Below are 13,269 nucleotides of genomic sequence, written 5' to 3'. Positions count from 1 at the left end.
GGGGAGGGGGGCGGGGGCCGCAGCGCGCACGCCCAGCCCCACGGCCGCGCCACGCCTCGCGGGACAGGTTGGGCCAGCGGGGCGGCGCCCGGCTCCGGGGAATAATGAGTGTCTGTCAGGCTGTCCCCGGGTGACTGGGCGGGGCGGGGCGGAGGCGGCGCGGGAGGCGGGGGTGGCGGGGGAAGGGCGCAGGGCGGGGTGCGTGTTTGCGCGAGTGACTCCGCCGACCCCTCCGGCTGCTGCCTCCACCCAAGTGGGTGGGGACGCGCCCAGCCCGGGCGGCCGCGGCGGCTCCCTCTCCCCTCCCTGACCCTCCCACCCCGGGTCCCAGCCTCTACTTACCCCGCCAGCCCCGGGAGGCTCGCAGAGCGAGCCGCGCCGGCGTCATGTGACTGCCCGGAGTTGGTGCCAGGAGCCAGAGGGGAGCCAGGAGCGGAGCCGTGTGGAGCCGGGGCCCGAGCCGGAGCGCAGCGCGAGCGCCCGCCGAGCCGAACCGCGCAGCGCCCGCCGCACGCGCGTCCGTCCCGGTCTCCGTGCCCGGCGCCCGCCGCCACCCGGACCGGAGCGCTGACATTACCGCACTCTCGGGGTTCGGGGCAGCCCGGGTCCGGGCCTTTATTTCTCGTCGGCCGCGCTCAGTACCGCGCCTCGCAAAGTAAGTCCCCTCTCCCTCACCGCTCTTGCTCGCCCGGACTCCCGCCTGCCCCCTTTCCAGCTTGTCTGGTTTCATTTTTTTTCCCATGGATGGGGGCGCCACGAGTGGGCTGGGGGTGCAGCGCGGGGGGGCGCCTGTGGGCTTGGGAAAGTGCAGCGGCTCCTCGCGGCCGGGGTGGGGGAAGAGAAGGAGGAGAGGGGGAGGGGGCACCGGGTGCGCGATCGCAAATGTGGGGTCAAGGGGACACGCCGTGCGCCCCGGGGGTGCTGGGCAGCGGGCCCGGCAGCGCCCGCCGCGGCCACGGGCGGGGCGCGGGCGGGGGCTCACCTGTGTGGTCCCCGGCCTCCGCCCGCCCGCCCGCTTGCTCTTCCCTCCAAAGCCCCAGAAATCTCAGTGCTCTCCGCGTGTGGCAACGTTGTTTGGAGAAAGGTAGCGCCGAGGCCGCGCGTTCCTGCTCCTCCCCCTCCGCTCCCCCCCTCGCCGGGGCTCCCGCGTCCTTCTCCTCCCCGCCCCCCGCCCGCGCCCCCAGCCGCCCCCTCTCGGGACCCGGTGCGCTGCTGCTTGCCCGGCCGAGAGCAAACTTGGAGCAGCCTCCTGGACTCTCTGGGAGGAAACTTGGGGCCACTGGGATGAGAGGCAGCATCCCACTCGGTCCTGGAGCACGGGAGCTGCCAGGGTGTCTGGATCTTTGGGGGCAGGAGAAAAAGAGCTGACCGGGTTTGGAGAGTCCTCCTGCGAGCACGGAGGGAACCTGCCGCAGTGCTTGGAGCAAGGATTGCCGCGTGGCTGGAGGCGGAGAGCGCCTTAGGCTACTGCCTCCAGCCCAGTCTGGTGGTACCGAGGAACTGATCCCTGGACCGGGACCAAAGGACCTACCTAACATCAGAATGACTTTCTTAGAGATGGCAGATAAGACCTGGAATTGTCACATCCATTTTGGGGGCAGATTACCGGGAGAAACAGTTTTCTGCTTTAAATTTTATAGCAGTCTACAGTAATACTCGATGAAGTGTGTGAATGGGACTTGTTTTTAATAAGTAAAACGGAAATTGGAAATTGTTCACCTTCTTGTCTTTCACTAAAATAAACATCTTAACGCTGAACCACTGAATTTTTTACTAACTCAGAATTTAGTTTTCCATTAATATCACCTGAGACACTTTTTTGATCATGTTCTCAAAAAGTCTGATGTATGGGGGAAAGTATGAAGTGGGTTTCTGATTAAATTTAGATTTAGTATCTGCGATTATTAACCAAAATCAAGTGGGGAATAGGCTAGTTATTCGTTATAGTTTTTTCCACACTGCAATTTTGTGCTGTCCTTTTATGAGCACTTCATATATGGATTTGAGGAGCATTTTTTATGTGAGAAATTCATCTGGATGATAATCTGTCTCACCCTAGGGAAGACTTGCTAGCACTAACAATCTCCAGAATTTTTCAAGTGAGTAGAATTGTTTAAAGAAAAAGTCCACTAATGTTTTCTTCTGGCTTGAAACATGAAGTATGTTAGTTCACCTTAGACTGTCAATAGACACCTGAAGTAAGACATTTGATGAATTTAAACTCCCTGGAGAAACTGATTGCTACAGTCGATGCGGTTTGCTGCAGAACTAGTAGAGGGAAAACCCTACTTGGCTTGCTTGAAGGAGAATGCAAGTGTACAAATCTTAATGTGAGAATAACAAAGAAAAGTAGCTGCTTAGACCACAAAACCTTGTCAGATATAAAACAACAACACAGCTTTGGAGAAAGCTATTGTTTTCTTCACTGCAAAGTTTCTAAATTAAAACCCAATCTGATTGTTGCTATGAGCACAGTGATGCCTTTTTTTTTCTTTTACCTGTAGTTATGTCTACACAGATTCTTCAATCTCTGTTCATGTAAACCTGTGCTAAACAGCCCTGGCTAACAAAGTAAAGAGAAATCATGGGAAAGAGACTATGAATGGACTTAACTACCTAAAGGAAAAAACCATTTTAGGATGTCTTGTAAAAATTGGTACTCTACAGATTGTGTAATAATTTTGGATTAAATGAAATGTCAGCAACAGAACCACATTCTCAAAAGGTGGAATTCTGTAGGCATGTGTGTATATGCAGAACAGATGAGCAGCTCGGTGCAAAAATGACTATAACTGCATTTGAAGAAGACAGTGAAATCTTTGGGTTACTGTAGATGTCCCACAATCTGTGTCTTGGAATTTAGTTCTGTACTAAAGGAGGCTTAAAAAATGGTCCAATTTTAGTTATGTGGAGTAACCCAATTGTAATCTGAATTCTTAGCAACAGGGCTTTATCTTCATTTTCTTCCTCAGGCTCTAGGGGTAAAGGATATCAATACCCTAACTCAGATTTTGATTAGAGCTAAGTACTAGCCATTGGGATGGAGCAGAGAGAAACAAAAGGAATCAGGAGGGAGGCTGGTGTTCATTAGAAAGGTCTCTGTTGCTTGAGCATGATAAAATCACATTTCACTTATGATGTTTACTGTATCTGGCAGTTCCTATTTGTAAATAGGGCAGGTCCCCCATATAAAGCTGGTGTTATTATTCACACCCATAGAACAAACACCTCCACCCCCCTGTTGTTGTCTTAAAAAACTCCAGCTGCTCATGAATATAGGGTCAGGGAGGGCTGGCTAAATGTTTCTCTGTGCTTTCTCTCCAGCACAGCCAGCAGAGCTGTTTCCTGTTCTTTGTTTCAAGGCTGGGGTTTGCGTCATACATTCCAAGTGGCATATGTGTGCTCTTTCCTGTTTCAGGCTGTTTTCTGGTAGATCAGTAGCCCAGACCAGGCCCTGGTCCCTGCCCCTAAACTCCATATCCCCACCCAGGGAGTTATCATGTCTCTACACACTTGCTATTGCTCAAGATGCCTGTGTTATGTCATAATGAGAAGTCAGTTAACCTTTTTACGTACACCCTTTGCTCCACTCTGTTTATATGGGTGAATAATACTTTTACCTTGTTTTAATTTTTCATTGCCACATTGTAATTTTTGAGACATTTTAGTGCATATTGGCAAAGAAATAGAAAGTAGGAGGTTTTTTTGTTTGTTTGAAATTCTAGTGTTGAAGTAGGTAGGGTGTTTGTTTTTAAGATAGGCATTTTGCCCTGAAGCTGTCAATTTTGGATCAGGATTAACACCTTACAGGTTAGGAGACCTAGCCTTACCTGAAAGATGTGGCCCACTCTTACGCAGGTTTAATACATACTGCTCAAGACAGCTTCAGTGCATGGAGAATTTAAGCAGGCTTGGTAGCCTGTGCTGAGTTGAAAGTCTTATGTTTTGAAGGAAAAACCTTTAGAGAAATAATTGAAGCAAAGCATAAGACATATTTTCATAGACTGGACACGCACCACATGTGAGGATCTCAGGATTATTTTTTTTGTAAGGACAAAGATTTCACTGTACAGTATTATAGATCTGAATTCCAAACCTTCTTAAGAATAAAAATCACGACGCAAAGGAGAACCTGCAACAAACAGGTTCAAATTCATTTAGTGATAGTTTAGAAAATTTTAATCTTATATTTTTAAAACAAAAAATCTTTTTTTCTGATGTCGGATTTTTCATAATTGCATTTCTTTAAATTAAATACTGTCAGTTGTACGTAAATAAATTTCTGGGTTCACTATCTCAAACCTACCTTAATAATTTTTTTTCTCCAGATTCTTGAGAACCTAAGCTTTAAGGAAATATGGTAGAACCTCTGTAAGTTGACCACCCAAGGGACTGTAACAAATTGGTTAATATATGGAGGCAGTCAACATAAGGAACTAGGCCTACTGTATTGATACATACATGTGGCGCATGTCCAGTCTATGAAAATTAGGTCCACTTAAGCAGGTGGTCAGTGTAGGGAGGTGGTCAACTAGGGATGTTCTGCTATAATTGGTAGGAAAAGAAAACTTTTGGCAAGTTCATTTTTTAAACTTTTTGAGCATTTTTTTTTTTTTTGGCCAGGGCTGGGTTTGAACCCCCCATCTCCAGCATATGGGGCTGGCGCCCTACCCCTCTGAGCCACAGGTGCCGACCATTTTCTTAAAAATCTAAAGTAATTATCTACAATGTCTCTAATGGAATTAATTTGGAGAGTTGCTGAAGCAGCAAATCAGGCCTTATACTCCTAAAAATTGATACTACTACTTTGGCTTTAAATGGCACATCCCACCACATTCTTTCCTTACATATAAAAGGAAAGTGTAAAATACTGATATGAAGGATCAAATTATTAGCTACTGATTACTTTCCTTGAGAAAAGATAGGTGTTTTGGAAGGTCTCAATAAGATTTTTCCTTTCCCTTCTGGGAAGAGCAACTTTAAGCTGACCTGTAAGACAAGAGGCCTTTAAACTTAAATTCTTAAGCAACCCAACTAAAGCAGATTTTTTTGTTTTAGTTCCAAAGTTGTTAACAGTCCAACCAGACTTGGTAAACAGAGTCTTTATTTGGCTTTCCCCAAATTCTTTCCACCCCTTTTTGTAGGGGGAAAGGGGTGGTTAATAGAGGTGATTAAGCTCTAATATATTCTTATTCTATCAGAAAAAAAAAATCTGCAGGATTTTACATGCTAAGGTAAATAGTTGAGGGAAATGATACTGATAGTTTCTGTAATTACCAAAATTGAGAATAATGGTTTCATCTCTTGACTATATAAATTATGATTCCTAATTGCACTGGCTCTCATGCTCCTTTGTGGTACTTGCCTACTTAATATTTCCAAACCAACATTTTTGCTATAAAATGACAGCTTTCTTAGGCAGTATTTCTTACTCTGTTTTTACATGCAGTTGTGTTTAAAGAAAAAAATACTCTTTAAAGAAAAAAACTATGCTACCTCATCCTTTAAATACTGGAATTACATTATTTTCTGGAAATTGGATTTCTTTCTGAAGTGTTTCATTTATCATTGGTTCTGGCTTAAAAAAAAAATCCCTAGGGTCTTAAAACAATTGTTATCTGGTTTGCTAATATGTGATATTCTTGGAGTGAGTTGCAAGAGGATTATGACGGTCGTTAGCATTCTCATTTTCAAGCCTGACCTGTCCCTTTCTTAGACCCGTTTCTCGTCTTAAGCAGTCATGCCGGAGCTGGAGACAGGAAACCAGACAGCAGTCTGCCCTGATAAGGGAGAGCATTGTCTAAAGAGGGTAGCCCTGCTTTCCCTTCCCAACTCAACTCTCCTTCCTTGAAATTTAGTAGTAATAAAAGAGGCACAATGCTGTAGGCACAGTTTCTGAGCCAAAACTAGGACTAATTTCTCCCAAAGCAAAAAAAAAAAAAAATCCTTTCCACTGGTCCTGTATTGATTCTGGAATGCGACCCGTATTCAATGGAACATTTAAAACTTATCTGTATGTTTTGTATCCTTTGGTCGGGAGGGTTTGTAGTGAAGTTCTTTCTTGAGCAAAACAGGTTCCTAGAGGTTTTTACTCACTCCATTGTGTTGGCTGGCTGAATTCATTATAATTTCTCCATCTAATTATTAAGGGGGGCTGGGACTAGGATGGAGCCAGTTAAGGGGCCCTTTGGCCCATGCATTTAGTTTAACCCCTGGGTCTACCTCTTAAGCTCATTTCGGATAGGGGTGCCCAGAGGCCGCGCCCTTGCAGGAAGGAGGACCTGGAATTGCCCAGCTTAGTCTGACAATCTCTGAGAGGCTTGGGGATCCCGCCAGGATGGCCCAGAGCTAGTCTCGGCCCAGATCAGTGGAGTTTGGCCAAATCTAGACATAAGAGATCAAGTGGATATTGAGGTCAATGCATCCTACCCTGGAGAGCGACGTCTGAATGAGTGTGGGCTTTTTCTCTTTTGCTCTATATGCTATTCTTTCTACTACTACTGTTCTGAGTCTAATCACTGAAATCCATCCACTCCTTTATCTTTCTGCACTTTAAACCCTGGAACCTTCCAAAGCTTTGCACTCCAAAACTACTTTCATTTGTATGATCAAGTTCCTGTTCCGCTTAGTTCTCCAAACGAGGAAGTTTTTCTCTTCCAAGCTCCCAAAGTTGTCACATTTATTTTGCATTTTTGAAGATGATGTTTCATGCTAGCTTCCCTGGACAGATTTTCCACGTAGGACACCTGATGTATGATCATTCCAGGGCTCTTCCTTGCCCTTAATTTATCCCAGTATGTGAGAAGTGTAGTTTGACATCCATTCATTTATTCATCTTGCAAGTATTTATTGAATACCTACTTATTAGAGCTAATCTCAAATTATGTACAATCATTACTCTGAGTTATGCCACAGGTTGGAGTGGATCTACAGTGATCTAACCTGAAAAGGTGTTTTGAAATCTTAATTGCCTGCTGGAACCTCCCAATGGCCCTCCTGCTTCAGGTGGGCCAGTGTGGCACAGCACACCCACACTCTCCCCGCTGGAGGCGTGACCCCAGCACAAGGCCCCAGAGCACAGGCTCTGAAGCAGAACAGAAAGAGCACTGCAGACACATTTCTGTTCTTGGCTGGAGGTCCAACCAGCTCTGTGAAATTGGGCAAGTCATTTCACCTCTGTTCCTCCATTTCCTCATTTCTAAAATGGGGATGAGGACCTGACCCTTCTACCTTTGTACAGTTATTATGAGGATTTCCGTATTTACTTGGAGAAAGCTGCCAATTTTTTTCAGTTTTATGGACAATTGTAGGTGCATTGGCAGGGAAGAATAATAACCTAATTCAGGGCCTTCCGAGTGTATCTTTTGATCTTGCATCCATTCCAGCATGCCACGGCAGGGTCGGCAGCAGGGACCAGTTGGGAGGAATGGAAATGCCACTCCTCTAAGTATGCCTAGACTCTTCCCGTGTCCCATCTTCCCCAGGGACCAACCTCAGAAATCTCTATCCCAGTCTTCACTGCTGGTGGTATGATGTTTTCCTCTGCTTGTGGGGTAGGAAGGATTGGTAGAGTGAAGTGCCCAAGGCCACAAGCCTTGAAGTCAGACTACCCTGGGTTCAAATCCTGGCTCTACAATTTAGCAGCTGTGTCACCTGGACAGGTTACTTTACCTTTCTGTTTTAGTATTCTTATCAGTAAAATGGGAAGGTAGTACCAACTTCGGAGGCCTTAAATGACACAGTCATGCAAAGAACAGCCCCGGTGACATCACTTAGCCCCTTGCTTTCCTTGGTCAGGGCAATTGTCCTTTTTTAAAAAACTAGTGTTTTCCCAACACACAACCTCCCCGTGCACTAGCCTCTTCCCCATCCTCCTCTCCTCTCTCTCTCTCTCTTTCTCTATTTTAGTTTTTCAAACAGAGTAGAGGCCTTGACACTGGATTCGTTTAGAAGACCTCACTGGGCAGATAATAATAAATACTTCGAGGATGATACTGATAAGGTCTCTGGAGTACCCATGACAGGCAAGGCTGAGGTTAAGGGCAATGACTTTTCTAAGGAAGTTTGGTATACTAGGTTTCCTTTAGGGTTAAGCCCCTCCTTCACCCCTGTTACTTATGTAAGGGAACCAAGTGTAGACAGAGGGAAGGAGAAACGATTGTAAAACTCCTACTATGGCCTTAGTGCTCCTATACTTGATGTAAAAGATTGATTCATTGACAAGTCTGATCTCCCTTGCAGAGTGGAGGGGGCTCGAAGAAAGGGCAGGCATACCTGTTTCCTTCAGGGTGTTGTCCATACTGGTGGAGGTATAGGACTGGATGTGCCATTGGGAAAGCTAAAAGACCCGGCATATCTAGGTAAGGAAAGGCAGCCTCGGTAGGGGGAGTGATCAGCTGGCTGCTCAGAGAGGGGAGGGCCTTGAGCTGGTCTTTGAAGAATTAGGAGGATTTAGATAAGCCGGAAGGGGGGTGGGGGGGCATTCCACGCTGGTTGCCCAGCATCGGGGCCAAAAATGCACAAAGGCCTGGGGTGGGGTGGGGAGGGGGGAGACAGGGCAGCCAGCATGAAGGGCACTTGCTGGAGCGGGGGCAGCTGGTTAGAGAGGGATGCTGGGCAAAGGTGCCTGGAGGATCCCATGGGAGGAAGGTTTGTGAGCTTGGGAGGGGCAGTGAAGAGTGCAGGTGATGGGGAATTGGGATGGAACAGACAGGAGGGGACTTGGAGGTGGGGAGACCAGTGGAGGGAAAAGCTCCAGCAGCACAAGTGTGAGGCCCCGAGGGCCTGGCCCGGGAGTACCATGAGTACTGATGGAAAGCAGAGGAGGTGAGGAAGGCTTTGAAGATGACCTCTAGGTTCCTAGGGTGAATGACCAGAAAATAAGGCAAATAGAAACTTGTGAAGGGACAGCCAGTTTAGAGGCAGGAGCATGGAGGAGGAGGCTTTGAGTTTAGGCCATGTTGATAGCAGGGGGTCAAAATGCTTTTCTGTTTCTTTTTTGTTTACTTTTGAAGGGAGAGCGGTCTTCACTGGCTCCTGGCTTTGTATCCAAAGGTTCAGTGGCTCTGTGGGGTGAACTTTCATGGAGGATCCTCAGCAGCAGAGTCCTGATGACTCTTTCTGGTTATTTTTAAGGTTCCAGGCGTCCCTGTGCTGGCTGGAATTTCCAGGAACTGGCTGCTACCCAGAGCCAGTTGGCCCCTCCCAGGCTCCCTCTCCCTGCAGGGTGGGGCCCCAAGGGTGGAGGCCCCGTAGGGTGGAGTTGGGTGGGTCTCCAGCGATAGGGAGGGCACCAGGCAGAGGCAGATGAGAGGCGGTGTGGCCTCACACAGCCCTCTGGATTTGATTATATAACGCTTTACAGAAGAGAATTGTGAGGGCTTAGGCGAGGCCTGGTGAGAGATGTACACAGCAGGATTAGACCTTATGGGAATTTTTCAATTTATCTTGGGTGGCTTGCCCTAAAAACTAAAACACAAAATTGTCAGAGAACATAAAGAAGGAAAACAAGGTGTATAACCCTAGTGGGGGAAATTGATTTTAATTTCACTAAAATTTCTTTGAGAAGGGCATGGAACGCCACTAGCCAGGTGGCCGTGAACTTGGGAGCCGACCTAAGGCGTCTTAAGTGTGGGCTTTGCCACCCCCTTAGCCCTGCCTTCCTGGGCCTCAGTCTGGAAATGTGTAGGGATTTTGCTGGGTTGTTACCTTTGCACCTGTCCTTATTTACATGCAAAATCAATTGCTTCACTTGGTCTTTCCGAAGTACAGGGTGTGGGCAGAATCTTATCTGAAGCCATGTCCTGTTTGGACAAGTTGGACTTGCCTTGGCAACTCTCCATAGGGTGGAGCAGATGGGTGGAGGCAGCAAAGTAAAATTGGGTGGCTTGTTAGCTGAGAGAGGAGAGAGGGCGGATTGTTTGCTCACTGGATCATTATATTTCATCCGAAACGAAATAATTAACTTCTTTCCCATTTACAATACACGTTCATGCAAAATAACTCATGAGGGGTAAAGATTTAGAAATACTCCGTGGAGTTTTTTCCCTACTCCTCTCAAACCAACGATAGAAGACAGAGGCAGGTGACAATCGTGGAGTGGTATGAAAAGGACGCATTTCCAGGTAGGTGCCAGTACTTAGCTTTTCTTAAAGGAGCCTCCAGCTTAAAAATGCCTACTGACATCTGTTGCCTGTTCCTGTGTTTCTGACCAGGGCAACTGCCATTAAATATTACTTAAGCCATCAGGAAACTCCAAAGGGTTTGGGTAAAAATAGGAAGAAAAAGTTTCTCTGGAAAGGAACTTTAGCTACAGGGGTGTTGCTTGCCTGTCCAGCCTTTCTCTGGCCAAGAATTACAAACATGCACACACAGCTTCCCCCGCCCCCGCCCCCCCCCACCTTTTTTTCCTTGAAGTTCCTTTGAGGGGTAAAGGGTGGGGGGATGTCACATGTTTCCTCTTTAAAAAAAAAACCCAAACACTTGGAGGAGATACAAGGGGCATTTACTACTGACAGCGTGCTGGTTGAGTTTGTGCTGTTTCCCACAAACCCTGCACCTTGCTGAGGTCAGCCAGGGGGCCAGGGTTTGCTTGGAGGGAGGCAAGCCAGCCATTTGGAGCCTTAGGTTCAGACCAAGGCTGGGGAAGATACTGCGAGGACCCTTTGAGTATCTACGGAAATAGGATAAAGGGGGATACAAGGGAGATGAGGAGTGAGAATGTGAGAGGCGGGTCTTGCTGGCTCCCTAGAAGGAGATTTTGCGGTGGCACACACTCAATCTCTTCTCCCTCCCTCTGTCCTGTGCTGCCGAGGAAGGGGCAGGCAGTCCTCTAGAAAGTGGTTTCTGTAATAAAACACTCCAGGCTTCAAGGCAAGCTACTTTCAGAAGAGGTTCAGTAGCTCCCACCCCGCTCATGGACCCTCGTAAAGCCATCACTTGGGGGCCTCAGACACCACTGAACATGCCCCCCAGGCAAGGCTGGCTGTATGACTTCTGAAACGTCATGTAAATGAATCTCTGTGATTCTTAATACATAATCACACAGTTTTGCATTTTGACAAATTATTTGACCCTATTTTGACATTTGTAAAGTCAGAAATACAACTGCAGTGAGTGTGAAGGGAAATCTGTTTCTTCCCTTTTTGAGAACAATTCCTTTCTCAGAAACATAGGGAAGGTGGCATGTGCCCTAATTAGGGGAAATTATTTTGGCAGTGGAAATGTGCCTATATATTTTTGCTTTTGACCACCTCTGTAATTTAGAAGGTTTGAGAAAAAAAAAAAAAAAGTTTTGTCCTTTTTTTCCTTTTTTTAGGTACAATTTTGTAATCTGGGATTGCTTAGTTTAGTCTTAGAATGTATTGCTGCTAAGGCAGTTAAATATAATGAAGATGTAAATGTGTTTATGATTGGAAAATAGTTGTGAGGAAAAACAGAACCACATTTGGGGCCTCATCTCTGTGATACCCACGTAAAATGGTTGAGCCTGGTTAAGGCACTGGGTTTAAAGACCCTGAGGTTGGCAAACTGGATTTACTGCCTGTGGCCTGGTCTCTAATGCCTGTTTTAGTCTGCCACCTACTGGTGCTACTTAAGATTGCTGTCAGTGTTGAGTAGTAAATTTTCTAAGCATTTGTGGTTTATTATTAAGCATTCTTTTAAAATGATGGTAATAGCCCCAGAGCACTGCGCTCCCTTTGGGTAACAAAGACCACCACGTTTAGAGAGCTTAAGTTTTCCAGGGCGTAAGTTATTCTTAGTTACATGAAAGGCACTTTGAAGACATCGCAGTCACTCTTCTGATTCTAGACCAGGACCCAGGAGCAAAGTTAATACCAATGACAAAAGTGGTCTATTCAGAGATACAGGTGCAAAGTATAGAATGTTTTTGCAAATAAACAAGAGCCGGGATTTATAGTAATGTGTTTGATGCTCTTAAATTTGGTTCCTTTCTAGCTTACCTCTCTCTCTTACTTGTTTCTATTAGAAGCTTTTTAATTATAGAATTAATAAACTTAAAAATTAACACACAGGTGTGTATAAAGCTGTCCCATCCACCCCCCACCACATACCACTCTTATTATCCATTTAGGATGTACCATTCCAGGCGTTTGATTTGCGTGCCCTTTTTCCTTCCATAGCATATGCATAATCATTCAGAAGGCATTTTAGAAGTTACTAATGTAAGGACAAAGCACTGCTAGATGTGTAGGTGGTTGGTGAGTTTGATTCTGTTCATCTTGATATTTGCACTTTGTAGACTTTTTTTGTTGTCCAATGATGTATTAGTAAGGAGATTCAAAATGAGGTGTTCTAATCCTTTCATTCCCTTTTCATTTATTAGTTTAAATACTATAATGAGAAATAGCTCTTCATCAACACTTGAATTTGAGGTACAAATACACATATCTTTGTAATTTTTTTTTGACAAAAATCAGGTTTTGTTAGGACCAATGTTGTATACTAGACTTCATGTTTCTCTTAGGATTACAAGACTCGCAAAGCACCAATATCCTTAAATTTGGATAAAACAAAAATTAAAGGATGATAACAGTTTAAATGATATCCTAAAATGATGAAAGATACAGGAGGCTAATGTGTAATTCATTTCTAAATGGATTCAGTAGTCCTTGCCATAGGCATTGGACATTGAAAGCTGTAAGAGCTAAATGTTAGAATTGGAACTGAAAAAAACTTGCGAACCTGTCATCTTAATTTATCCTACTGTGCCGCAGTTAGTGGTAGTAAAGAGTGGGGGATAAGGCAAGGTGTGGAGACCACACTAGCCTCATGTGGAAGCTTTTGCAGTGGTGACAGAGGCCCCTGTGAGACCTCATACAGGATGTAGGCAGCTGTTAACTTTGAAACTAAATTTAGTCTGAGTTGTATTAAGGATGAGGGGATTGACCGCTAAGGGTAGATGTGTTAGCAAAGAGGCAAATACCAGACCCTGCTCCAGAAGTAGAAACCAACACGGTTAGTGTTGTGTGTACAGCGTATTTATCCCTAAATTATGCACATATCTGTTGCCATTAATAATTTAGAAGGCAAAAGAGTGGGGGGAGGGGTTTGTGGGTTTGTAATCTCATTTGATAGACCTAAAACCTTCAGAAGTAGGTAAGTGGGGGGGCAGATATCTGCATTTCACGTGGGAAACGTGTCCCGTGGCTGGGCTTTTTCCTTATACACCTGAGAATGTGAGTGCCTTTGTTTAGAAAAATTTGCCTCCGGATACTGACTAGTGTAACAGATGAATCTGTGAAGGAG

General features: G+C 45.7%; 2 protein-coding genes across 5 annotated transcripts in view; one reads left to right on the top strand and one right to left on the bottom strand.

The window, feature by feature from the left end:
• Positions 1–310: 310 nt before the first annotated feature.
• On the bottom strand, positions 311–747 carry LOC128575907 (putative uncharacterized protein FLJ13197). The gene has a single exon (XM_053577709.1). It carries the CDS (start codon positions 740–742, stop codon positions 335–337), a length of 408 nt encoding a protein of 135 aa, XP_053433684.1. The 5' UTR covers positions 743–747; the 3' UTR covers positions 311–334.
• KLF3 (KLF transcription factor 3) overlaps positions 518–13,269 on the top strand; it is a 36,252-nt gene continuing 23,500 nt past the window's right edge. For 2 of the 4 annotated variants that reach the window (XM_053577708.1, XM_053577706.1), the window contains exon 1: positions 518–655. Coding sequence is in view for 2 of the 4 variants with exons in the window: in XM_053577707.1 (XP_053433682.1) it covers positions 10,104–10,124 (21 nt within the window). In the remaining 2 variants the exon portion in view is untranslated. Of the gene's footprint in view, positions 656–9,915; positions 10,125–13,269 lie in introns of those variants that run through there. The other 2 variants (XM_053577707.1, XM_053577705.1) reach the window with 1 other exon arrangement.

The sequence above is a fragment of the Nycticebus coucang genome, chromosome 23 (genome assembly GCF_027406575.1).
Source record: "Nycticebus coucang isolate mNycCou1 chromosome 23, mNycCou1.pri, whole genome shotgun sequence".
Classification (NCBI taxonomy): domain Eukaryota; kingdom Metazoa; phylum Chordata; class Mammalia; order Primates; family Lorisidae; genus Nycticebus; species Nycticebus coucang.
The sequence above is the reverse complement of the archived record's forward strand: the minus strand, read 5'-3'. Positions and strand labels throughout refer to the sequence as shown.

What these genes read in the sequence shown, in the direction of transcription:
- LOC128575907 (XM_053577709.1), bottom strand. Translation starts at nt 742, where the DNA reads ATGGGAAAAAAAATGAAACCAGACAAGCTGGAAAGGGGGCAGGCGGGA.